This window comes from Malus sylvestris, chromosome 14 (assembly GCF_916048215.2).
Source record: "Malus sylvestris chromosome 14, drMalSylv7.2, whole genome shotgun sequence".
NCBI classification, from domain to species: domain Eukaryota; kingdom Viridiplantae; phylum Streptophyta; class Magnoliopsida; order Rosales; family Rosaceae; genus Malus; species Malus sylvestris.
In genome coordinates, this window is record NC_062273.1 from 27,788,759 (window position 1) to 27,815,931 (window position 27,173).

General features: G+C 40.1%; 3 protein-coding genes and 1 non-coding gene across 5 annotated transcripts; 2 read left to right on the forward strand and 2 right to left on the reverse strand.

The window, feature by feature from the left end:
- The first annotated feature begins 759 nt into the window (after window positions 1–759).
- Window positions 760–13,058, forward strand: LOC126598964 (hexosyltransferase GAUT11-like). Its single transcript, XM_050265360.1, has 2 exons — window positions 760–1,374; window positions 11,398–13,058. Exons 1-2 carry the CDS (start codon window positions 1,222–1,224, stop codon window positions 12,844–12,846), a joined length of 1,602 nt encoding a protein of 533 aa, XP_050121317.1. The 5' UTR covers window positions 760–1,221; the 3' UTR covers window positions 12,847–13,058.
- A 1,844-nt stretch (window positions 13,059–14,902) lies between these two features.
- On the reverse strand, window positions 14,903–16,003 carry LOC126600326 (flavonol sulfotransferase-like). Its single transcript, XM_050266908.1, has one exon. The coding sequence runs from the start codon at window positions 15,984–15,986 to the stop codon at window positions 15,015–15,017; it is 972 nt and encodes a 323-aa protein (XP_050122865.1). The 5' UTR covers window positions 15,987–16,003; the 3' UTR covers window positions 14,903–15,014.
- A 1,004-nt stretch (window positions 16,004–17,007) lies between these two features.
- Window positions 17,008–17,081, forward strand: TRNAI-AAU (transfer RNA isoleucine (anticodon AAU)). The gene has a single exon. It is a non-coding gene; the product is annotated as a tRNA-Ile (tRNA).
- A 549-nt stretch (window positions 17,082–17,630) lies between these two features.
- On the reverse strand, window positions 17,631–27,093 carry LOC126600774 (uncharacterized). Of its 2 annotated transcripts, XM_050267419.1 has the most exons (27): window positions 26,824–27,093; window positions 25,890–26,636; window positions 25,648–25,759; window positions 25,430–25,527; window positions 25,116–25,295; window positions 23,953–24,021; window positions 23,566–23,688; window positions 23,320–23,469; window positions 23,077–23,208; window positions 22,923–23,002; window positions 22,618–22,712; window positions 22,456–22,523; window positions 21,971–22,078; window positions 21,817–21,890; window positions 21,169–21,276; window positions 20,922–20,997; window positions 20,689–20,825; window positions 20,424–20,583; window positions 20,147–20,326; window positions 19,871–19,987; window positions 19,592–19,747; window positions 19,005–19,157; window positions 18,775–18,887; window positions 18,539–18,662; window positions 18,289–18,384; window positions 18,138–18,200; window positions 17,631–18,064 (listed from the first exon to the last, which is right to left on the reverse strand). In XM_050267419.1, the coding sequence occupies exons 1-27, from the start codon at window positions 26,980–26,982 to the stop codon at window positions 17,927–17,929; spliced, it is 3,816 nt and encodes a 1,271-aa protein (XP_050123376.1). In that variant the 5' UTR covers window positions 26,983–27,093; the 3' UTR covers window positions 17,631–17,926. The 2 variants fall into 2 exon arrangements, with proteins under 2 accessions (XP_050123376.1, XP_050123377.1); XM_050267420.1 differs by lacking the exon at window positions 18,138–18,200.
- Between the last annotated feature and the right edge of the window lie 80 nt (window positions 27,094–27,173).

Here is a 27,173-nt window from a genome sequence, read left to right on the forward strand (position 1 = left end):
ATTACTTATAAGCATATGTGAGATTCCTCATTTCATCAATGCATTATTCATGCCCTCTCACGTTTGACAAATTTTCAACCTTAAAATATGAACAGCACAAATAAAGAGTCATAAAGAATGCGTGACCATTGAATTTCACACGTTTATTCTAAAAACAATTTTCGAAAGTTGAAGATATATTGATCAATCGCTTTTATGCTGTATATCGCCCATCCCATGTTAATGTATTGGCCCTTCACATTTCATTTTATTAGTTGATGGCCCTTTTGAAAATAATTATCTAGAAAGTACTTGTGCTCATAAGACACTTGTATTTTAGAAGCATGTTGAAATTTTTATTAATAATTAAAATAATTCAAAAAATACTTTAAAATGCTTTCTAAAAGTGCAACTAACCTTCGAGAAAATGTTTTCAAGTGCTTTTATAAACACTTCTAAATTTGTATTTCGAATATCTTGAAGAAACACTTACTGTCTAAAAAAGTTATTTTAAAAACGCTTAAATTCTAATACAATTTCAATTAAACCCGTAACATATATGTTTCAAACAACGTGAACAAGAAATTTGAACCTGTCACCTGTTTTTTGCATTCCAAACAAAAACCTGGTACATTCATGCATCCAAACAAAAATAAAAATTGGTAGATTTGTATGGGAAAAAAATTGGTAATTAATATTAGCAAAAGTGGAAACTAAAAAAATTGCAACCTTCTTATTTGTAAATTTATAAATAAATAAATAAAAAATCACTTGGTCTCATGTGACTGTTTTATTTTCCCTCCCCAAAAACATGACACACCATCTGCTATCGCTGGTTAATATCTTCCGCTGTCGTCGAAACCCCAACACACACAGTGACGACGACAGATCGCAAGCTCGATCACTCTTTGCTCTCTCACCCAAGAGCTAAACGCTTTGATTGTTGTTGCCCATCTCTTCAATTTTTCGATTGATTCGAAGCTGCCCGCCAAAGAGTGGGAGAAAAACAGAGGAAGATATCGATTTCGGAGGTGTGATTTTTGTAGGCTTTTGCTTGAAATTGCGTGAAGGTTGAGTTTTGATCGGTTTATCGAATTGGTGGGAACATTTGGTGGATGCCCAAGTGAGCAAACCGAGCTGATATGCTTGGAGGGCTTTTTGGTGGTTTTTTGATCGAATCTGGGTCATGGGTCGGTGCGGATTCGTAATGTCGTGGTGAATTGTGGAGGAAATTAGTCAAAGATGCGGCGGCGGGCTGCCGAGTATCGGCGCCCGGTTCGACGGAGGTTTTCGTATTGGATCTGGGCGCTTTTTGGACTCTTCTCTGTTGCAAGCCTGGTTTTGTTAGTTGTGAACCACAACCAGCATGAAGATCGGGTCGAGCAGCCGGTGCTGGTATGATTGCTCAGCTCTCCCATTTGCTGCTTTTGTGTGCGTTTTATGATCTTGATTAGATGAACTGAGTGTTTAATTAACATTTTAATTTAGTGTTGGTGGATGGAAAGTTGGTATGCTTGAACTGTTGTTTGAATCTATTTAAGGCTTTTGATGGCGAAATTTCGGATGAAGTACCTGAACGCAAAATTGGGTTTTTCTTTCTTTCTTGTTTTGGTTACACATTCTGTTGGATTTGAATATTTGATTTTTCTTTTAATATGCAGTCAGGGTGTATATAATCCTTTTGTGAGTGGATCTCTAGTTGATGGAATTTAGGAAAGAACTGAACACTTTTCCGACAGCGATAGCAATTCCTGCTGAAGCAAGCGTTGCAGCCCTTTAGTTGGCTCTGTTATGATATGATCTTATTGGTTTCTGGCTGCTACTCTTTATATAATGTTTTTTTATTTTATTTCAAGTGTGGATTATATTTATAGTTAGCAGTTCAATTGTTAAGCTAGAGATCATATATGGTTTGCAGACAACAAACCTGCAAGCTAAGAGTTCAATAGAGCTTCCATTCCACGTGTATAACTGTACTTTTACTTGCTGATAGTTGGGGTTAAATTGCCGTTCCTGTTATTGGATTGGTAGATTTATCTAACTGTTTGTGGTTTCCACAAGAAGCAAACCAGGCCGCTGATTGCTTAGTGCTGCTTGCTAGACAGAAGTTATGTGCCGGGGCATTGGTTGATAGTGCCCCAACTTCCCTTGTACTCATCTTACTACGGGATGGCCTTCCATGCCCCAACCAGTGTGATTTTGATCATTGGGGAGTTTGTGTAATGGTTCTCCTTTCTTGTTTTGCTGTTTTTCTTTTTGCATCTCCTGACTGTTCCTCTTTGATCAGTCCTTGCTTTCGTTTTGGAGTTTGGCCTGCATGTCTTTTCTGTTTGTTCATTTGGGCCTGAGGTCTATTGTTGTGTTCTTTTCATTGGAATGAAAGTTTCATTGGCACAGGAAAAAAAGAAGAAAAACCCTGTCAAGGGGGAATCTCTTGTGCTTGGATAAAGGAGGAGGGGGAGGGCGTCAGGTAGTCGACAGCCGGCACTCCATGATCACGTCGAATCCTTATGAAAATGAATCCAGAACAAAATCGCGCTAAAGCTAGGGCGTCACCCGTAAGTGGCGCGCTGTGTGGCCCGAGCACAGTGATAAGTGAGCAAGGGTCGCTGTATCTCCATCGGCACCCGGATGCAGTGTTAAATGAGCAAGGGGGCCATAGAAACTTCTTTTCGAACGACTCCACTCAAAGTTGTTTGGGAGCATATGCTCCTATCAACTTTACCCGGGACACACAAAAGAAGTACTTTGATCCTATTAGACGGGGGAGGGTGAAGAAGCTAGGACATAAGGGTAGAGTTCAAGAGAGCAAAATGCGTTTAGGAACGTGGAATATAGGAACCTTAACGGGAAAATCTATGGAAGTAGTGGAAGTTATGGTGAGGAGAAGGATAAATATTATGTGCCTACAAGAAACTAAGTGGGTTGGTAGTAAGGCAAAGGATCTAGAAAACTCAGGGTTTAAACTTTGGTATTCGGGCACAAATAGAACGAGAAACGGTGTTGGCATCATCGTGGACAAGACCTTGGTACAAGATGTTGTAGATGTCAAGAGGGTAGGAGATAGAATCATGGCAATCAAGATTGTAATAGGACAAGAACTTATCAATGTGATTAGTGCGTACGCACCTCAAGTAGGGTTGGATACGAGTTCGAAGGAGAAATTTTGGGAAGATCTTGGAGACTTGGTGCAAGGAATTGCTCAGACGGAGAAGTTATTTATAGGAGGAGATTTAAATGGACACGTGGGCAGGGAGACAGGCAACTATGGAGGTTTTCATGGTGGCCATGGTTTTGGGGAGAGAAACGAGGATGGGGAAGCTATCTTGGATTTTGCAATGGCATATGATCTCTTCTTAGCCAACACCTTCTTTAAGAAGAGAGAAGAACATGTGATCACCTACAAGAGTGGGTCGTCAAAAACACAAATAGATTTTCTTCTAATGAGGAAAGGGGATCGTATAACTTGTAAGGATTGCAAAGTTATACCAGGAGAGAGCGTGGCTAATCAACATCGCTTGTTGGTGATGGATGTACATATCAAAAGAGTAAGACAAAAGAACAAGACTTGGAAGTGCCCAAGAACTAGATGGTGGAATCTAAAAGAAGAAAAACAAGCCATTTTCAAAGAGAAGGTAATCACCCAATGTGTGTGGGATAGAGAGGGGGAAGCTAGCCAAATGTGGGATTCCATGGCTAGTTGTATCCGAAAAGTAGCAAAAGAGGTATTAGGAGAGTCCAAGGGCTTTGCCCCACACCAAAAGGAATCTTGGTGGTGGAATGAGGAGGTACAAACAAAGGTGAAGGCTAAGAAGGAATGTTGTAAAGCCTTATACAAGGAGAGGACCGATGAAAATGGTGAAAGGTATAGAAAAGCGAAGCAAGAGGCGAAGAAAGCTGTCAGAGAAGCTAAGTTAGCGGCTTACGACGATATGTATAAACGACTAGATACCAAAGAAGGAGAGTTGGATATCTATAAACTAGCTAGAGCAAGGGAAAAGAAGACAAGGGACCTAAACCAAGTGAGGTGCATCAAGGATGAGGATGGAAAGGTTCTTGCTACAGAGAACGCGGTTAAAGACAGATGGAGAGGTTATTTTCATAATCTTTTCAATGAAGGACATGAAAGGAGTGCTTCTTTAGGGGAGTTGAGTAACTCAGAAGAGTGTAGAAACTACTCCTTTTATCGTCGAATCCGGAAGGAAGAAGTGGTTGTAGCTTTGAAGAAGATGAAGCATAGAAAAGCAATAGGCCCAGACGATATACCAATCGAAGTGTGGAAAGTTTTGGAAGAGACAGGTATAACATGGCTCACTGACCTTTTCAATAGGATTTTGAAAACGAAGAAGATGCCAAATGAGTGGCGAACGAGCACTTTGGTGCCTATCTACAAGAATAAGGGCGACGTACAAAATTGCATGAACTATAGGGGTATTAAGCTAATGAGTCATACAATGAAGCTCTGGGAGAGAGTCATTGAGCATAGATTGAGGCAAGAGACACGGGTTTCGGACAACCAATTCGGGTTCATGCCAGGGCGCTCAACCATGGAGGCAATCTATCTCTTACGAAGATTGATGGAAAGATATAGAGATGGGAAAAAGGATTTACACATGGTCTTTATAGATTTGGAAAAAGCGTATGATAGGGTCCCAAGAGATTCTTTGGAGGATTTTAGAGAAGAAAGGAGTACGAGTAGCATATATCCAAGCTATAAAGGATATGTATGAAGGAGCAAAGACTGCCGTAAGAACTCATGAAGGACAAACCGAAAGCTTTCCCATAACTGTAGGATTACATCAAGGCTCATCCTTAAGTCCTTACCTTTTTGCGTTGGTAATGGATGAGTTAACAGGACATATTCAAGATGATATTCCTTGGTGTATGCTTTTCGCAGACGATATAGTGTTGATAGATGAAACTCAGGAAGGGGTAAATGCAAAGCTTAACCTTTGGAGAGAAGTGTTGGAATCTAAAGGTCTTCGCCTAAGCCGATCAAAGACAGAATATATGGAGTGCAAGTTCAGTGCAAATGGAGGCCAAAACGAGTTAGGGGTGAGGATCGGAGATCAAGAAATACCAAAGAGCGACCGTTTTCGTTACCTAGGATCTATCTTGCAAAAGAACGGAGAATTAGATGGAGATCTCAACCATAGAATACAAGCTGGATGGATGAAGTGGAAGAGTGCATCCGGCGTGTTGTGTGACCGCCGTATGCCACTGAAGCTCAAGGGAAAATTTTATAGGACGGCAATAAGGCCGGCGATGCTGTATGGCACAGAATGTTGGGCGGTGAAACATCAACACGTACACAAAATGGGTGTAGCGGAGATGAGGATGCTTCGTTGGATGTGTGGGCACACGAGAAAGGATAAGATTAGGAATGAGGATATCCGGGGTAAAGTAGGAGTAGCCGAAATTAAAGGAAAGATGAGAGAAAATCGGTTACGGTGGTTTGGACATGTGCAAAGAAGGCCTACAGACGCTCCGATTAGAAGATGCGACTATGGGACAGAGGTTCAGGGCCGAAGGGGTAGAGGAAGACCTAGGAAAACTTTGGAAGAGACTCTAAGAAAAGACTTAGAGTACTTGGATCTAACGAAGGACATGACACAGGATCGAGCACAATGGCGTTCTAAGATTCATATAGCCGATCCCACTCAGTGACTTGGATTTTCCAAGTCTCCAACCAAGAAGTTTTCCTCACTCGGGAAATTAAGGGAACACTACCCCAACCTACATGCTCCACTCAGAAAGCTTCAACATACAAGCTTCAACAAAAGAAAATTCAAAGAACTTAGCGAAGAAGGCTTTGGTGTATTTAACACAATACGTTGAAATGAAGGAAAGCTTATTTATTGATATCCCCGATAAGCTACAAATATGTACATATACATGAGTCAAAATAAACACACAAGAGGGAGCCTTCACAAAGGTTGCTTAGGAGAAGTCTCAGCAGTCGGTAGAGCCCCAGAAAGAGAAGGCACCGGAGGGGGATCATTTGGAGCCTCAGTACTGGACAGAACCCTAGAAGGAGGAGGCATCAGAGGTTGATCATTTGGAGCTTCATCACGCGGTACAGCCCCAGAAGACGAAGGCAATAAATGCCTTTGGAACAAACCCACAAATCTCTGATGATCAAGTAAAACCTGACCATCAGTTTCCTTCATCTGGTCAAGCTTCCTCTTCATGTTTGTAGCATAGTCATGTGCGAGCCGGTGCAACTGTTTATTCTTATGCTTGAGCCCTCTAATCTCCTGTTTGAGACTCATCACTTCAGCCGCCAATGATTCAACTTGGCGGGTTCGAGCAAATAGGCGTTGGGCCATATTAGACACAGAACCTGCACACTGAACACTGAGAGCCAGCGAATCCTTAACAGCTAACTCATCAGACCGTTTGGAAAGTAGTCTGTTATCTTTGGGAGTGAGAAGGTTCCTGGCCACCACCGCAGCGGTCATATCATTCTTCATCACGGAATCCCCAACGGTAAGAGGACCAGTTGGGGAGACGAAGGATGGGCGCCATATGTTGTCTGGAGAAGGCGGGGCTGCCTCTTCAACAAGGTTCAAGTCAAAACGACGGTCGGAGGGGCCAGACATTTTCAAAGGTGTTGAAGAGAGAAGAGGTCGGACAAATCAAGATCTTAGAAGTGCAAGAATGAAGCTTCTACTGGTGGAGATTCAAGTGTGCTTTGGAACTTAATGCCAGCCTCTATAAAAATCTGCACTCGACGGAGCTTCAGAAATCAAAGAGGCGCCTGCTCAGAAATCGAAGAGGCGTTTGCTTTCTCAAAAGTTGGGCTGCTTAGAGATCACGAGGGTTGATCTCAGAAATCGAAGAGCCGTTTGCTTTCTCAAAAGTTGGGCTGCTCAAAGACCACGAAGGCCGATCTCAGAAATCGAAGAGGCGCTCGCTTTCTCAAAAGCTGGGCTCCCTAGAGACCACGAGGGCCGATCTCAGAAATCGAAGAGGCACCTACTTTTCCAGCCTTGTCAGCACCTGTCACACGCACACTCAGCTTTGCGGAAATTATGGGCATTCTGTCAAAGACTTCTGGGGAAGTAGAAAACACATGAATCTTACTGTTCAATCACCCACTTCCCACACGCAACAATAGCTCATGGGTACCACAGATAACTTTGCCAAAGTTCTCTGCCAAAGTTGAGCACGTGAAGCTTGCAGCTCCCACTACATCGCTCTGACCAAGAAGGGTAAAAGAATAGCAAAGAAACAGCACTAACAAAGTTTAGACCCATAAATTTTGAAGGTTTAGCTACCATATTATTACCCATAAGGGTAAAGGAACAGTACCACTGCTGGATAATTGGAAAGTCCATGTATGTCAACCTCTGTGCTTCGTGGCAAGGTAGACTAGCAAACATGCCCAACCTTTACTCACATTCGAGAAAACACTCCCAATAAGATTGCTTGCTCCAAAATCGAAGAGGCACCGTCCTCCGAATCTAAAGAGCCAGACTCCCAACATGACTACTTTCTTAAAAATCGAAGAGATGGTAAAGGAACAGTACCATTGCTGGATAATTGGAAAGTCCCTGTGTGTCAACCTCTGTGCTTCATGGCAAGGTAGACTAGCAAACATGCCCAACCTTTACTCACATTCGAGAAAACACTCCCAACAAGATTGCTTGCTCCAAAATCGAAGAGGCACCGCCCTCCGAATCTCGAGAGCCACTCTCCCAACATGATTACTTTCTCAAAAATCGAAGAGACACTGCTCCCCGAATCTCGAGAGCCAGACCCCCAGCATGATTGCTTTCTCAAAAATCGGTGAGGTACCGTTCTCCGAATCAATCGAAGAGGCGCTCGCTTTCTCAAAAGCTGGGCTGCTCAGAGACCACGAGGGCCGATCTCAGAAATCGAAGAAGCACCTACTTTTCTAGCCTTGTCAGCACCTGTCACACGCACACTCAGCTTTGCAGAAATTATGGGCATTTTGTCGAAGACTTCTGGTGAAGTAGAAAGCACATGAATCTTACTGTTCAATCACCCACTTCCCACACGCAACAATAACTCATGGGTACCACAGATCACTTTGCCAAAGTTCTCTGCCAAAGTTGAGCACGTGAAGCTTGCAGCTCCCACTACATCGCTCTGACCAAGAAAGGTAAAAGAATAGCAAAGAAACAGCACTAACAAAGTTTAGACACATAAATTTTGAAGGTCTAGCTACCATATTATTACCCACAAGGGTAAAGGAACAGTACCACTGCTGGATAATTGGAAAGTCCCTGTGTGTCAACCTCTGTGCTTCGTGGCAAGGTAGACTAGCAAACATGCCCAACCTTTACTCACATTCGAGAAAACAGTCCCAACAAGATTGCTTGCTCCAAAATCGAAGAGGCACCGTCCTCCGAATCTCGAGAGCCAGACTCCCAACATGACTACTTTCTCAAAATCGAAGAGAGGGTAAAGGAACAGTACCATTGCTGGATAATTGGAAAGTCCCTGTGTGTCAACCTTTGTGCTTCGTGGCAAGGTAGACTAGCAAACATGTCCAACCTTTACTCACATTCGAGACAACACTCCCAACAAGATTGCTTGCTCCAAAATCGAAGAGGCACCGCCTTCCGAATCTCGAGAGCCAGACTCCCAACATGATTACTTCCTCAAAAATCGAAGAGACACTGCTCTCCGAATCTCGAGAGTCAGACCCCCAGCATGATTGCTTTCTCAAAAATCGAAGAGGCATCGTTCTCCGAATCTCGAGAGCCAGATACCACAGACCACTTTTTCAAAGTGCTCTGACATAGTTAAAACATGTGAAACTGGCAGCTCCCACTACCGTGCTATGACCAAGCAGGGTAAAGGAATAGCATTACTACTTGTTGTTAGGGAGACTCCTATATATGTCGACCTCCATCCCCAACGGACAGGCAGACCTGCAAAAATGCTCAACCCTTCATCATATCTGAGAGGGCACTCCCAACAAAGCCTTTCGAAATATTCAGCTTTCTTTCCCCCCGATAATACCTCTGCAAACAAGCTATACTAGAGCAAGAATATCTCATATCATCAGGGTTAAAAGCAAGAGTATCCCATATCATGCTTTTTCCCTGTTTTTTCTTTTGGCCTTGTTTTTACCTGCAAGACAAGGAGAAAGAGAGCAATCAGTCAGCACTTGGAATCAAGCTTCCAGCCAGGAACTGACTGCCTGGAACCCCTTACCTGATTACTTACCTGGCATTGCTCTCGAGTACTCATCTTCATCATCTTATGTTTCCAGGGAAGATTCCGCATCTGCTTGAGGAACAGATAGGGTAAGTGCGAAGGATACAAGGAAGCATGTGGAGACAAGCGTAACAGCACACGTGCCGATACATCCATTACTCTGTCAAAAGCAAAAGTATCCCATATCAGCAGGGTGGAACGTACTCTAGATTTGATGGACTTGTTTTGACCCTCAAATTCTTCAGTCGGCCTTATACTCTGGAGGAAACCAGAAAACCCTCCAGCTCAGTTCAAGAATAAGCCTGTGGAAAGTTACTTCTTCAAAAGCAAAAGTATCTCATATCATCTATTCTCATTTTTCTTCTCTTTATCCTTCATGCTGCTGCAAGATGGGGAGAAGGTGAACAATCAGTCGGAGCTCTGATTGCTTACCTTGTCTGTCACCTCTTTCAGCAGACCCCCTAGCTCGGCGACTTGGGGGACTCCTACTACATGGTTTGTATCGCGCTTGACCAAGCCTGAAACTACAAGTAAGCTTCAAGTGAAATTGATACATTACCTTGTGCATCTCCACCAGTTAAAGATACCACCCCTGGATGGAGGAAGAGTACTTCCAGAGAAGATGCCACATCTACCTATGAGACAGATAAGGCAAGTCAAGACGACACCACACTCCGATACTTAGAAGTTTCGTGATTACGAGATCATTCTCCCACAATATTTCCTAATGTCATTTGTACTAAATCATTCACTCCTACTCACTAAAGGAGAGCTTGAACCTATGTACTTGTGTAAACCCTTCACAATTAATGAGAACTCTTCTATTCCGTGGACGTAGCCAATCTGGGTGAACCACGTACATCTTGTGTTTGCTTTCCTATCTCTATCCATTTATATACTTATCCACACTAATGACCGGAGCAATCTAGCGAAGATCACAAAAAGCGACCGTTTTCGTTACCTAGGATCTATCTTGCAAGAGAACGGAGAATTAGATGGAGATCTCAACCATAGAATACGAGCTGGATGGAAAGAGTGCATCCGGCGTGTTGTGTGACCGTCGTAGGCCACTGAAGCTCAAGGGAAAATTTTATAGGACGGCAATAAGGCCAGCGATGTTGTATGGCAGAGAATGTTGGGTGGTGAAGCATCAACACGTACACAAAATGGGTGTAGCGGAGATGAGGATGCTTCGTGGGATGTGTGGGCACACGAGAAAGGATAAGATTGGGAATGAGGATATCCGAGGTAAAGTAGGAGTAGCCGAAATTGTAGGAAAGATGAGAGAAAATCGGCTCTGGTGATTTGGACATGTGCAAAGAAGGCCGACTGACGCTCCGGTTCGAAGATGTGACTACGGGACAGAGGTTCAGGGCCGAAGGGGTAGAGGAAGACCTAGGAAAACTTTGGAAGAGACTCTAAGAAAAGACTTAGAGTACTTGGATCTAACGGAGGGCATGACACAAAACCGAGCGCAATGGCGTTCTAGGATTCATATAGCCGACCCCACTTAGTGGGAAAAGGCTTTGTTGTTGTTGTTGTTGTTTTTTTCTGATTGAATTGTTATTTGTGTGTTTGTGGTTTTTTTTTTTAAGGTATGACTTTTTGTATCTCATTGAAAAGTTTTCCCATGTGCTACTTGACTTTAGAGATCTAACTATTTCCCATGTTTAAGTTCCCGCCAAAATATACCTTTGGAGTATAGAACTTCTGACCATTTGACTATGGTTTTATCTGTTCGTACAATTATAATGTGCATCAGAGAGAGCACAATAAGAAAATTCCATATTTGGGAAAATTCTAGTGATACGAGTGGTACGCTAACTTGAATTAACAATATGACATTGTGGCTTATATAACAATATGACATTGTGGCTTATATGCAGCTGAACTCTCACCCCATACTTATAGACGTAATTTGACAACTAATGTCAAAGTTTAGATGGTCTCTAGAGGAAAATGTCTGAATTTGTGTTTTGTTGATAACAGATGATGAATAATCTGTTCATCACTTTTCACATTGAGCCAGCTATTTGGTTTAGCAACATTTTCATGCTTTGTAGGTCATATTTATGCACTATCTTTAGTTTGGTTTAGTAGTGTTGGAATTGGAAGCGAGGCCCCGAGTATTTCCTCCTAGGTTGATGTGAATTGACTTTTATTACTTTGTGATGTGGCTTGTAGCTTTGTTCAGTGTTTTACTTGAATGTGACTGCCGTTTTGCAGGAGAGAAATACGAGACTTGAGCAGGTTGCTCATGAGAGTTTAAATTTTACTGAAGAAATATTGAGTGCTAGATCGTTTTCCAGGCAGCTGGCTGAGCAAATGACACTTGCCAAAGCTTATGTTATTATTGCCAAAGAGCACAATAACCTTCATCTTGCTTGGGAGCTTAGTTCAAAGATCCGGAGTTGCCAGCTTTTACTGTCAACAGCTGCCATGAGGGGGGAGCCTGTGACATTAGAGGAAGCGGAGCCAATAATTAAAAGCCTATCATATCTTATATTAAGAGCCGAAGATGCACATTATGACATAGCAACCACAATAATGACAATGAAATCTCATATCCAAGCCCTTGAAGAGCGTGCAAATGCTGCAGCAGTTCAAAGCATGGTATTCGGGCAACTAGCTGCTGAAGCATTACCCAAAAACCTCCATTGCCTAAATGTTAAGCTCACAGCTGATTGGCTTAAAAAGCCATCTCTGCAACAACTTGCAGATGAGAAGAGGAATTCCCCCAGACTCATGGACAACAATATCTACCATTTCTGCATATTTTCAGACAATGTGGTTGCCACTTCTGTGGTTGTTAACTCCACCGTGTTCAATGCTGACCATCCAAAACAGCTGGTCTTCCACATTGTCACAAATGGGATCAACTATGGCACAATGCAGGCGTGGTTCCAAAGTAATGATTTCAAAGGGTCCACAATTGAAGTGCAGAATGTTGACGAATTTTCTTGGTTTAATGCTTCTTATGCTCCTATCGTGAAACAGCTCCTTGATGCAGATTCGCGAGATTTTGGTGGATATCAAGATATGGATGTTGTGCCAAAGCTGCGGAGCCCTAAGTATCAATCTTTGCTCAATCACCTTCGATTCTACATTCCAGAGATCTATCCACAGCTGGAGAAGGTTGTTTTTCTTGATGATGACGTTGTTGTCCAGAAGGATCTGACCCCACTTTTCTCATTGGATTTGCATGGACATGTGAATGGAGCAGTGGAAACTTGTCTGGAAGCATTTCATCGTTATTACAAGTATCTCAATTTCTCAAACCCAATCATCAGCGCCAAGTTTGATCCACAGGCATGTGGATGGGCCTTCGGTATGAATGTCTTTGATTTAATTGCTTGGAAGAAAGCAAATGTAACTGCACGGTATCATTACTGGCAGGAGCAGAATGCTGATGGGACACTTTGGAGGCTGGGCACTCTTCCGCCCGGCCTTCTAACATTTTACGGTCTGACAGAGCCGCTTGACAGGAGATGGCATGTATTAGGACTGGGGTATGATCTGAACATTGACAACCGATTGATTGAGAGTGCAGCGGTGGTTCACTTTAACGGGTACATGAAGCCGTGGCTGAAGTTGGCCATCGGCAGGTATAAGCCTCTCTGGGAGCGGTATGTAAATCAAAGCCACCCATTTCTGCAAGCTTGTGTCACAAGCTAGAATGTGCTGCTTCTCGATTGCTCGTAATTCATGCGATCTTCACGACTTTTAAACTCTCGGCGGCGCCGGAAAATATGATCGCCGTTATTGTAAAGTCAGAAGTAGAAAATTTTGAATTTTGCTAGACAGTTTTCCTTTTGCATCATAGTTTTCTGAAAGAAAAAGAGCATTGTTTTCATACAATTACAAAGTTTAAATTGATTTTTGCCTGATGGGGTTTTCTTCCCCCCCCCCCCCCCCCCCACTCTGCAAACTGTAGAATTGTGGAGTTGTTTTTCTTTTTTTGAATCTTTTCCTTCTACGATGGCCTGAGAAGGGAAGAAATGAAATGTTCTGTTAAATATTGTTAATTAATTGATCGTTTGCCGTCACTCGTAAGTGGAAGGTCTTGAGGTTGACGAGTTCGATACTGATTAATTATAATTTGCTCATCGTGTGTTTATTCCGAATCTCTCATTTGCAGCCCTTCTATTAACAGAACGGGAGAACTTGGAATCGTTTTGAACATCATCTCTATAAAATACCAATCAAATCGAAGATCGTTTAGTTATTCATGTGTAGAACAAATTTAGAGTTGGTACCAAATAACATATTTATGATTAATCATCTATTTATTTGGTATGTAAAGATAACTAAGCGGTTTCTAGTTCAAATGACTTTTTGCAAAGATGATCTTTGAAAGATAATTAAGAAAACGAATAGTTTTGATTCGTATGATGAAAATATGTAATTCACAAATGGCGGATAAGGCAGTGCATGGGTTGAATGCCAGTATATTTAATTAGGGTAATGTTAAGACGACTAATTTTGGAGACAAAATTTGTAAACTAAATGATGTGTTACCAATAGAAATGAACACGTTTATCAACTCTTAGGCAGTGCACCCTATGGGTTGAATGCCAGTATATTTAATTAGGGTAATGTTAGGGCAACTAAATTTGTAAACTAAATGATTTGTCACCAATAGAAATGAATACGTTTATTAATGCTTAAGTAATAAACCAATCATCAACTTACATGTCCTTTAGTTTCTAAAATTTAGTCTACAAATTTAGTCTCTCTAACATCGGCCATTAAAATAGTATCTCTTAATCTAATGGTTCAAAATTTGAGTAAGAAAATTTATATGGATAATAGTTTTGTGCCACTCATGGGAATCTACTTATCCCCCTATTTATGATTAATGTATTTTCACCATACGAATTTCATAATCGGAACCGTTCATACTTTTTATCATCTAATGATTATATCTGGTAAAAAAATCATTCAATTTGAAGAGCGTTTAGTCACATCCATGCGTGTCAAACCAATCGACAAGTATCATCCTCATAATGAACCGTCCATTTGTTTGATGCATATGAATGTTTAAACGATCTCCAAATTGAATTATTTTTGTGCAGATATGATTGTTAAGTGATGATAAAGAGTATGAACAAAGTTCCTGCAGTGAAGATATGTTAATTATAAGTTGAGGAGGGAACTCAAGCATTATTCAATTTATATAGTGCCATGGATATTCCTTCCCCATATAAAAGGTTTCCTAAACCTGTAAACTTTAGGTCCTGAATCCTTATCGGATTATCAGGTCTTCAGCCTCCCAATTAGCTTCTGAGGCATGCCACAATATCTCCAATGACGATGAGACGGAAGACAAAGCCAACCGAGATATTACTACTTGAGCTCAAGTGTTACTGCCAAGCATTCCGAAAGACAAAAGCTGGAACACTGCCTATCTAAGATAATAATTTCTAATTATTTGGCACTAAATAGCAATTAATTAATGCATGTGTTTCAATTCTTCCAAGTCCTTAGTCACTTTAGTTTAAGCCGTTGGATAAATCAAACAGTCAAATATGTGTCGATACTGAGTGCCTATAAATACTCAAGAAAACTCGCTTAGTTATGATCTCACATCAATGTGCCTCTCGACAATGCATTTTTGTGTTGGAGTATTTATTAGTTTACTTCGGATATGCAAGAATTCTGCATAATTTCAAGCTCATGGACTAGTCCATGGAGTGATTTTTTTTAACTACTAATATGAAGGAGAGGGGAAGAATTCAAAACTATTACATTAATTTAGCATAAGGGAAAGGTTCAAACCCGAGACGCATGGGTAGAAACCAAACGCCCCAAACTATTACATATTACCCTTACTTGTTAAGTTTCTAAAACTTCAAACTAGATGCCCCAAACTTTTGCTCTGTGATTTTGTCAAGACGCTCGAGCATCTCAGGCGTTAGGTGCTTCTGTGAATCTCCGGTCTCACCTCGTCTGAAGAAGACATCGTTGCTGAATTTTTCATCGGTTTTCGGCCCCACATGATACGTCCCACTTTTGTTCACCTCCAAACTACTCAAGTTCTCAAAACTGCAAAACTTTATTATTTTTTGCACAGCCCCTTCTTTCTCTTCTTCTGAAGAAAATGGATATCCTATGAACTCTGCCAACCTCTTTACGTATCCTTCTGTATCAGCTTTCAAATCCTCAAACTTAAAAAATAGCACCTTATTAGGGTTTTTCAAGCTTGCTTCCCAGTACCCTAGTACATGATCCCAAAACGGGCCTGCAAGTGCAACCCCTTTGCAAAACAACTCAAATCCTTCTTCTAGAGGGAGAGGAGGGAGTCTATATACCTTCGACCTTAGTTTTTCGGAAAATGCCCATAAAGAAACGAGAACATCTTTCGGGTTCCTTGCAACGTACACAACCCGTGTATCTGAATCCAAAACGGAGTTCGGCAACGATGAGTGAGGGACGTGGGTTGCAAGCAATCTAGGTGAGGCCATAGAGTCGAGATACTCAACTGGATTGTCTTGGTGAACAAGCAACTCTATGTAGCGCACAATATCATGAGGGTTCTTTGTGAGTAATGGATGTGACGAATAATCGCAGTCTTTCCGGTTTTTTATGGCAATCATGAGAGCCTTCACCCATGTTGTACCACACTTGGGAAAGGTGGCCAGGAAAACGTCAGAGTCCCTAGCCCTAAAATCCTGTTGTGCCCAAATCACACCTTCAAGAAAAACCTGGGGGTACCAGAAGTTCTGGTACTGGTAGTAATGCTCAGCTGCCCAGCCTGTGTCTTTAGGGAGGGTTGAGATAATTTCTTGATCAACACCAAGAGAGACAGAAGCCATAATCTAATTAAATGACACGAAACAATTAATCTTTTAATTAATTAATCTAATTCACAAGAACCACGACATTTTATAGGGTCAATTTGTGGATGCAAATGTGTTTAGTGTTCCCTTAATTCATGGACTTGACCCAGTCATGAAAATATCATATCCGCAAAATCATATGCAACCACTTCAAGCAAAACAACTCCTTGAAATTTCGACATTTAAGAAATCGTTTTCTTGCATTTTGAAGCAAAACCATCAATTATAGCATCATAATTCGAGTATCATACCGAATTCTTTTCAATTCATCAGATTCGTAATCTATTTAGCCCATTTTGAATTAAAGAGGTCTGCAAGTAAAATTTTAATAATTTCAATTTTAGATAATTACTAGAGAGTTGATTTCTAAAAGAAATAGCTTCAATAAAAATATTTCGGATAATTTCCTACACGCCAGATAACAAAAACTTCCAATTCAAATTATCATTTCAACATATAAATTATCAAAACATTCCAACTGCATTGCTAACCATCCTTGGTTGCTGGTCAAGGGCCGGGGCTGTTCCTCAGTGGCCAAGCTCGAAACATACCTGTGGTACTGAAAGGCATATATGGTGACTTCACCTACGGCAGACACAGCAACCAGCCCTACATTTCCTTTTGGAGCACCCTCCTCCACGACCGCGACATAATCTGGTGCTTCTATGAGAGAAACACCTTTGAACTCCATAAGAGCTGCCACATCCCTTGCAACCGTGCTACGAATAATTGCTTCAACGTAGCAGAAACTGCGCGGAGATTGTTGGCATATGTCCATGCACCAATGATGGGCGTGTCACCAATCCGGCCAACCATCTTGTTGACTAATCCGCTAGTAGAAGTTGTAGAAGCTAACAGTCCCAAGTTTACTATCACCATCAGCGTCTGGAGTTTCTTCCTTCTCATCTTTGTGAAGGGCTTGTGGTAAGCGAAAAATATTCGCGTATAATACCTCCACTTTTTCTAAATTTATATAAACGTTAAAACCACCAAAATTGGCCTATTAGCTCAGCTGGTTAGAGCGTCGTGCTAATAACGCGAAGGTCGCAGGTTCGAGACCTGCATGGGCCATCTTTTTGCTTTTTTTTTATTTTATTTTTTTTACAATAATTTTTTTATGGTTTCACAGAATACAAAATGCTGGACACTTTTATTCTGCTTTTTTAATTTTGTTTTTTTTATATTTTTTACAATAATTTTTTTTATAGCTAAACTAGTTTCTACATGTTTCTAACCAAAGTAGAGAATCAAATTATTGATATGTTTTTCAACGAGAGGGAAGTCATGAATCGAGAAATGAAATTAATATGAAACCAACTAGCTCACATAATTTCTCTGTTTTCCAAATTTTTAGGTGTAGGATTACGAATTCTAATATAAAATTCTTACTTTTTTAACTCATGAAGAATTAGAAATTTAGAATAATCTGCTCATGTTTTAGTAAACACAATAATTCAAGAATCGAAATAATTCTAATTCGCATTCCATAAAAATAAACATGCCGTAAAAGCTTTGATGGCACAATATAGTACTGGGTCAAGAATCAGAACAATTCTAAAACAAAACTGATGAAAAGAACTTGAAAACTTAGAGTTTTAACGATAAGGACAAAATAAAGGGTAAAGTGAATAGTATCAAGATTGACTTCTTAATGTAAAAATGTGATTTTTAGTTAAAGTAAACAGTACCAAAAGCTTTTCGTTAAAGTTCCCTATTTCTAACGCTAATCCCAGTTTAGCCTTATATAAAACATTCCATCAAGAAATACTACAACGTAGACTACAGGGGCTGAGAAATTACAAAGCTTGTTTCGACCAAATAAAATAAAATAAAACTGCAAAGCTTGTAAACCTTATTGTTCTATATACCGAGAATTCGAAAGAATGAAGTTAATCCGGTCAGTATCCCATTTAGCGTTAGGGATGTGGTGGTGGTGGTGACGGTGATGGTTGTAGGTACCCATTGCCAGTTCCTCTACTTCCGTCTTGCTTCACCGAAGATTTCAATGACTCGGGAGATCCCCGCGTGTTTAAGTTTTCTTCTTCAAGAACACCCTGAATGGACAAGAAAACCAGTCAACACAATGACGGGAGACAAACTAACATAAACGGATACAACAACAACCACCTTAAGGATCATAATTGCTGTCTCCCTATGTAAATCTTCATTATATGCCTCGCACGCAAAACTCTGCGACGCAAAATGTTTGAAGTTACTTCATGGGGGGAGAGAGAGAGAGAGATAGAGAGAGGATAAATATAGAGAATGTGAGACATACTTGTACACAGTTAGGGCAGCCACCAGATCTTGAGCAGCTGCAAGACGAAAGAAGTTCGATAGCAGGAGTAAAGAGCTCCATAAATATCGGTTGAACCTATTACATGTCCAAGTATATCAGTTTCAACAGAGGGTCAACATACATATTGCTGTCCAGAGGTCAGCATTATCTCCGGAAACCAAGCCAGGGCGTTGGAACAAAGCTATCTTCTGATGATTTACGAATTTGAACAAAGTTTCATCTAACTCACCTGTACAGAGACACCAGTCCCTCCACGATGCTGGTCATATAATAGAATCCTTTCTGGAAAATAGGATTTGTCAGTAGGGTATGGACACTCTGGAGCCAAGTCAGATAAGTTGCATATTATCCGTCTGCACATGACAACATCAAGCATCACAATGCAGTCAGATGCTTTAAATTCTTAAGAAAATCTCAATGGCTAACAAGAATGTTATATAAGAAAGAGAAACGTAAGGGACTCACAAAGGCACAACGTGTAGAACAGCATGTGTTGCAGCATGCAGTCCAGCACGGAAATCAAGGTCTTTCGCCTCCACTGATTCTCTTATCCAATGTGGAACTGGAACCCACACTGCCTGTTTGGATGAAACGATGAAACATTTTATATATACAAAAGAACCAAACAACAATTCAAAGTTAAAAAACACCAAACAATAGAACCATTGACAAAGTTAAAAAGTACTCAGGTTTACCTGTGACTCATAAGTATATTCCGGAAGTTTAAGTTCAACTGATTCAAGTACCTCGTGCGTTGCTTTACATATGCTAAAGTATCCAAACCATCTAGTTGTTACTTTGCAAGAATCTGTTCGGGCAGATGTTCTGGAAACCTTAGGTGGATGAGCCTACAACACCAGGACATGTAGCAGGTGAGCGTTTTGAAATCATCATAACTCATAAGCATGATGAAATGCCATAGAGAGGAGTATGAGACATAAACAAAAACAAAATTCCAAGTTAATGAATTGAAAAATTGCAGAGATAACTGTTTCAAGGCACTGAACAGCAGCCAAAGCTGAATGCTGGCCTCCTCATTGTATGGGGGAGAGATATGGGCAATCCAGAAAGGGTGTACTATTGAATACTTTGATATCAGATATATGAGCCTACTCCAAATATCTAACAATAATCCTGTATAACATAAAAACTTATCTGTTCCTGTATTAGTATCCAAATTCTGAGATACAAGACCATCATGCATTTCCAATCGCCAGATTGACTCATGCAATTTATGGAAAGGCATTCAGGAACAACAAACAAATGTCAAGAGCTGACATACCATATTACCGCCCATGATATGAACTCTTGTGCAATCACGGGGTTTTGTGTAATAATCCAACTTAGCTGCTTTGCATAAAGCTTCCTTACTCCAAGTATCTAAGCTTGTGACCAGGTATGTATTTCCTTGGTTCATATAAACAGCACCTTTATATACCTGGAGTGAAGTATCATTAAATTGTCAAAAGAAAATTAGTAAAGATATAAATGGGGTGTGCAGAATACTTGATACATTTCCGACAAGATAGCAAATGTACTGTTAATGTGCATTATAGTTTACCTGAAAGAAAGCCTTGCCCTCCTCGATCTCTTCAAGGATTTCTTTCTTTTGCTGGTCTATAACTTTGTATTTCTCAGAATCTATTGATCGGATGCTTACTGAAAGTGAAGGCATTTTCTAGAAAAATATGCACAAATAATGTCATGTTAAAAACCAAAGCCAGTCTTCCTTAAAATATATACACAGAGCGCACAGGAGCATATGCTACAAGAGGGAAAAAAACTATAACCAAAAGAACGGAAAAATCAACTCAGATAATGCAAAGAAATTGTGTACCTCTTGCCCAGTATAGTTCCAAATCTCGGCAGACGAATTACACGATGGATCAAGACTCAAATACCCTTTATTTTTAAGAGGCACTATGGCACTGTTCATACTAGAGCCGAAAAACCTTTCATCATAAGACGAACTCAGGGGGTGTTCTAGAGCAGCACAAGCCAAATGCTGTGCAAGAACCTACAAGGAAACAGATATCAAGAAGCACAAAATCATTATCGCCATTTCTTTAGACACGAACAAATGGAAGGAATATTGATGATAGAAAATTTAAAACCATTTGGTTCTTAGCATCGACATGGCAGCGCTCGATTGGGCTTCCAAAAAGTTTATTTGGTTGTTTCATGAAGTATTGATCAAGGGGCCCTTCAAATGCAACATACACTGCAAGAGAATGTCTCTCTCTCCTTCCAGCCCTGCCAGCTTGTTGCCACAAGCTATTAACAAAGACAGAAAAGAGCAAACAATTATGGAAAGCAATAAAATACTAAATCGTAACAATTTGAACAATAAGCTAAAGCATTGATGGCCTGGAACTATACCTAGATATACTACCAGGAAAACCCAAATGAAGAGTTGCATCTATGTGTCCAACATCAATACCCAATTCAAGGGCATTTGTTGCAGCGATACCACAAAGTTTTCCATTGAAAAAATCCCTCTCTATCTTTCTCCTATCCTGCTCCATCAGTCAATCAATTAAAAACCAGCTGTATACCTGAACCAAAATCACATACTGGCAGAACATAATGCGGGGCGAACAGCTTTTACTAACCTCTGCAACGTAACCACCACGATAAGAACATATAGAATCCGCTAAATTGGGCGCGGTCTCCAGAAGAATCTCACGCCTGCAGAATTATATTAATTTATTTCATGAAATAAACCATCTTTACTATATTAGCAGTAAGTCCAAACACAAGGTAAATAACAAAACCATGGGGCTAACAATGCCATAAATCTTTAATCATATCATGTAGCATTTAGTACTGAAAAAAACGAAAGTGATTAATTATACATACGTATAGCACAACACAAGTTCACAAAGCTTGCGTGATTTGCAAAACGCAATGCAACGTAGACCATGCTGTACCATTTCAGCGAAGAGGCATGAAAGATCCATCATTGGGCTGCAAAGATTAATTAATGCATCAGGTGTTGAGGTTCCAAAACCACAAAACGAAATCTGCATCATGATTTGGCCAAAAAAATATTGAGAGAAACAGAAGTGAATACCAGAATTTTAAGGTACTAGCAGTGTATCACATGGTAAGGTCCAACGAAACTACCATTTGCAATTCCAAGTAAGCAGCTTAATTTAACTACTAAGATACACCACTACTTAGTATGAAATATGCTAAATGTCTACTTCATAGGAGCTAGGAGGCATGTAATCATTCTTAGCAACCAAGCCACTCAAACTGCCCTATGGAGACAGATCAACCTTCTTAGGGACCATGCTCATGCCCTGGATGCCTCTTAAATTATCAGGGAAAGAAAAAGAGGCATTAAAACTATGGCAGTCCAAAGATGGGAAAAATCACATAGTATAAAACTTTTCAAGCTACTCTCATTGCTAACTCAGATTTAGAATGGCATGCAAAACCACAGATCATGGTTAAAGAAATTACTCTCATTCTGCATGGCCTATATATATAGCAAGCTTTTACCTTGAAGTATGGGGATTAGCATTTTCAACAGCAGAGTTACCATTATCCATAATATTATTGGTTGTCGTCGACGTCTGTAAAGAAACAACACTAGGCTTTAGCAAATTAACTAATATCTGAGTTGAACACAAAAAATAGGATATAGAACACCAACAGTTTGTCTTTGTAGATTCGCAATAGGATTCCAAAGGACGAAAAGCTTTCTTGCAGACGGACTTCCATCATTCTGAATCAGCTCTAAAGTTGGTAGACTAGCAAGTTCCTGAAGAATCAGAATAGGAGAAATTGACAACTCATCTCAGCAACCTAACAATACAATTCAACAAGTGGAACATATGCATGCACAAAATTCGTCTAGTTAGTTTAAATGTCTTCTCAACACCCCAAAACTATACAGGTTGAGCTTCCGCACCAACAAGGCTATGTGCTGAAACAAAATTATACAATGATAAACCAAATTTATTTTCTAAACTCCAGGCGGTCTTGTTTCTTTTACTCATCGAATCAAGATAATTGCATACTATTGAGAACAAGCTCATAAAGGCACAAGATGAAAATCATCAAATAAAAAAAACCCATCAATGTCGAACTTTGTATAATGAGATAAATGATTTTATAATTCAAATTGAAAATCTTTACCATGCAATGATCATGAGGATTTGCTGAAGTTGCAGTAGAAAACACAAAAGAAGGATCACTTCCATATACTGCAAAGAAACAAACAGCTATTTAGCTTTCCAATTTCAATGGAAAGTAAACAAAAAAGTCCCATATTTTGTAAACTCAAAGGGAAAGATATACCATGTGAGCAGAGCCGGCGAAGTCTCCTTAATATTAGAGCAGTATGACAACCAAATGCTCCCTTATACACATGTGCCTCATCAATGACTACAAACCTAACGTATCAAATATGAAATCAATCTCTGTGGTATAATTAATGTAATAATATACCAATAAAACTACATACTGCTCAAATAACCCGTTAAAATAACTTAAATCATAAAACACCAAAGAAACGTAAGAGCATGGCATGCAAACACACGCGCACACAGATAGATGAATCACCTGGTGACAGAAACGATTCATGAAAGTCCAAGAGATAATACCTGAGATTTTCCAAAATCCGCCGAAATCCTTTATGGTATGGCAGGAGTGATACATGCAACATATCTGGATTTGTGATTAGCTACATTCAAGCAGATAAGAATTTCAGCATAAACTTAGGAGAGGAAGCAAACTAAGTAAAATGCCAAAAATCACCAGCCTAGCATTTTGACGCAGCCATGTCCTCTCCTCCTGAGGAGTGTCACCGTCATATACACCAATGTTTAAGTCACAATTGAATCCTTTGGTCATAGCCAACAAACTTCTTAGTTGATCCTGAGCTAAAGCCTGCATCATAAATAATTGAGATTTATAAAAAAAATTAAAAAATTAAAAAAAAAACTTATTTGTTATCAAACGCAAGACCAAAGAAGATGGTTTTTGCATCCTATGTACAACCTTTGTTGGAAATAAATATAGAGCGCATGCAGATGAACTGTGGGACAGAGCTTCTAAGACCGGCAGATTGTAGCAAAGAGATTTCCCACTCGATGTCATTGTTGCCACAACAACATTCTTCCCAGAAAGTGAGGCTTGTATTGACTCTGCCTGTAAATATCATGAGGAAAAAAAAAAGTTGAAACACATTAACCAGCTGGTTTTCCTCAGAAGGGCAGTAGCATGTAGCCTAGAAAATATCCATACCTGATGAGTATATAATTGAGTGATTCCAGTGCTACGAAGTGCAGATCTCATGTTTTCAGATAGTTCTTGTGGAACTTCTACATAAGCGGCTCTCCGAGCACTAATGTCTTCAACATGCACTATCTGCATCCACAGTTTCACAGTGCAGCATTAGCAGAGGTTACAATGTACTTACTGTTAGAGACATGACAACATGCCAGATCCAAATGAGCCTTAGGGGTATAAGTTGTGAACAAATATTTTATTTGGAAAATGTTTCATAGCTTCCAAAAACCCAAAGTAATTATCCTACAGAGCTTCTAACTTCCCTACTTCAAATTTTTGTGTATTTCACCTTTTCATTTCCCAAAATTAAACAAAAAGTTACAAGAAAAGTGTAGAGAAAACCTGTCCTTTCGATCCAAGTCCCTCTCTAAGATGTTTAATCATCTCCTCTGGTTGGAATGAACCTGTTAACTGTTGAGATAAAATAGTATTACAATAGTGTCATCTCTCATAGCATACAAAAAGAACTCCGCACTTTGAAGATCAAAAGATATTGATAACTCCAGTGAGACATAACAAAACAATTAACGTCCATTAGTCAAGGATCTGCTACCACTTCTTTTCTGTAGGTAGAAATCCTCCATCAGGTGTTATTGTCATTCATTATCACATTAGTAGGCAGTTAAAGAACATCTAACAATAATTGCAGCCTTTTTCTAAATACTAAGCAACTTCTATTCTACATGTATTAATACCAATGGCTATTGGATCAAATGCAATCTCCTCTTCCTTTAGGTACTAACTGGATGGAGGCACCAGTTAGTATGCCAGTTGTTGATGCACAAAATCAGTGGGGACTTTGGTATAACAGAAAATGTTAAGTTTGTGACCTCCACTAGATTGCTCCGGTCACTAGTGTGGATAAGTATGTAAATAGATAGAGATAGGGAAGCAAATACAAGATGTACGTGGTTCACCCAGATTGGCTACGTCCACGGAGTAGAGAAGTTCTCATTAATTGTGAAGGGTTTACACAAGTACATAGGTTCAAGCTCTCCTTTAGTGAGTACTAGTGAATGATTTAGTACAAATGACATTAGGAAATATTGTGAGAGAATGATCTCTATTTATAGAAGAGAGTTTCTAGTTTCATTCTGACATTGACACGCGTCGTGTTGTGATTGGCTTCTGATGTTGACACGTGTCGCGCTATGATTGGCTTCTGATGTCGACACGTGTCGCGCTATGATTGGCCTCCTGGTTGAAGGGAAACTCTTCTGGGTCCTTGACGGTATAACGTTGACCGGTGCTCAGTAGTTTCGGGATTGGTCAAGTATAGTACAAACACCGGTAAATTCACCAAGAGCACAAATGTTGGATTACAGTACAAAAACATGTCAACTCTCTACAAGTTAATTAGATGATATTGAATTGATATCACCTTCTATTTTATTTTTCCACCTCTGTAGAGTATGAAGATTGAACATACAACTTATGATAAACTAGGAAAACACAAAAACGGAACCTGAATAAAGTAAGTTGAGGATGAAAAGTTGAAAACCTACACAACATCGATGTTTTCTTGAAGCTTTAGATTGATTTCGGTCAAAATAATTATTTGAAGCTGCACGTGTTACCCTTAGTCGCTTTGCTTCATTTCCTCTTGCAGCAGGACCACATTCCTTCACTGATTTGAGCAAGTGTTCCAAGGAAAAATCCATGGAAGTCTCATTTCCAGTTTTAAACTGCCATGAAAATTCATATCAAGTTGTAATCTATAGAATTAGAACACTAATAATGCTCATAAAACACAGGCATAGAGAGAGAAAGAGAGAGAGAGAGAGAGAGAGAGAGAGAGAGAGAGAACAATTAGACATACCATTAACAACTCTACAGCCTCCCACAAATTACTTCTGAAAGAACTTTCCCGTATTTTCGATATACTGATAATCTTTGAAATATCCATTTGCTTGCAAGCTAGCAAACATGAACATGACCATATGTAAACAAAACTATCCAGTTAAAAGCCCATATATTTATTTTAGAAAACTCTGGAAATGGTATAAAAAGAAAATATATCGCACATCTTCACAATACCATATTTATGATGATCTTCATTTCGACCATTCTGTCCTGTTGAACCATTGATAATAACAAGCACATTACCAGAACCTTCCAGCTCTGCATTCTCATTTGCAAAATGTACTACCTGCATTACCAAAGATCCAGATGGCAAAGATTATATTACACACAGTAAAGATGTACTACCTGCATTAACAAAAAACCAGATGGCAAAGATTATATTACACTCAGTGTGTTCAAACAGCAACATAAATTACCTTAGGAGAAATAATGGAAAGATGTTCTATGTCCTTCATACCAAGCCTAACTCCAAATCTCCCAAGCTGGTGCAATGCTTGCTCCAAAATGATTGAGGTTGTTCTCGCCTGCTGTAATTGAAGAAATGCAGAAAAAGTGTTTAAGAAAGCAAATGCCTTCATAATCATCTTCAACCACGCTGGACACAAGCATGAACTACTATTGCCTTTATGCAGTCCGGTGCCAAAGCCCTGTTGCCGCAAAACAGCTCTTCTCCACAACAAGCAGTCCCGGGAATAAGGGTCTGATAAACAACTCACCGTCTCCAAAACCTCAATAAACCTTTTAAAATTCTGTTCATCAAGGACATTTCCGTTTATACTAGAACGCAATATATCCAATACAATGTCATCACAATCAAAAGTTCCCATTTTTCGCTTTGCTCCACAAGCGCGAGAACTAGCGGCTTCATCATTTACCTCACTTCTACCTCCAAGATTGAAACTTCCTACACTAGGCCCCTTCGGAGTTTTATCATTTGAATTGTCATGTAAAAAGGTTAAGTCTTCCATCATATCAGACCACGCCGAATCAGCAAACTTCTTAATCGAGCTTTTACTAGGACAATTCGCTGGTGTTTTCGTTTGTTCAGATTTCGGGGTCTCATTACAATTCGGGTCTTTCTTAGTAAATGGGGCAAGCACTAGAAACTCACCCGGACGAATGTTGAGCCTTCCAATCTGACTCTGCAGCCTCAACTTCTCACCCTGACACACAATTACACACCAAAAAGATAGTAAATTGCAACATTTCCCATGTTCTCCAAATTAAGAAGGGTGTTTTTATAAAGTATTCCGCTTTGAAGTGCTTTTCTCTTAAGTGTAATCCCGTCAAAGACTTAAATGTAAAAGACCCTAATTTGAAAACAAAGAGAAGGAGAGAAAGAATTGCTACCTTGAAGAAAAGGTGAAAATTGGGGGAGTTTTTGGCGGGTGGGAAAAATTGCTTGAGAAGGAGCTTGAGGCCGTCGATGGTTTCGTCGACCGGGACCGAAACCGTGGCCGGTTTGCCTTCCAGCGCACGGACCTGGATCTCAATCTGGCCTTCCGCCATGCTCCAATTGCTTCTCTCTCAAGCTTCGGAATTCTCACTGGCAGCAAGGGTTTCTTCTGGTTTTTTTGCCTTTTGGGTTTGGCGGGGGAATTTCAGGCTGTCACTCTCTCTCTCTCTGTGATTGCAACTTTTATTTGACGCAGGTCACGTGCGGTTTTGGCGCTTGACACGTGACATTTCACTAGGCCCAA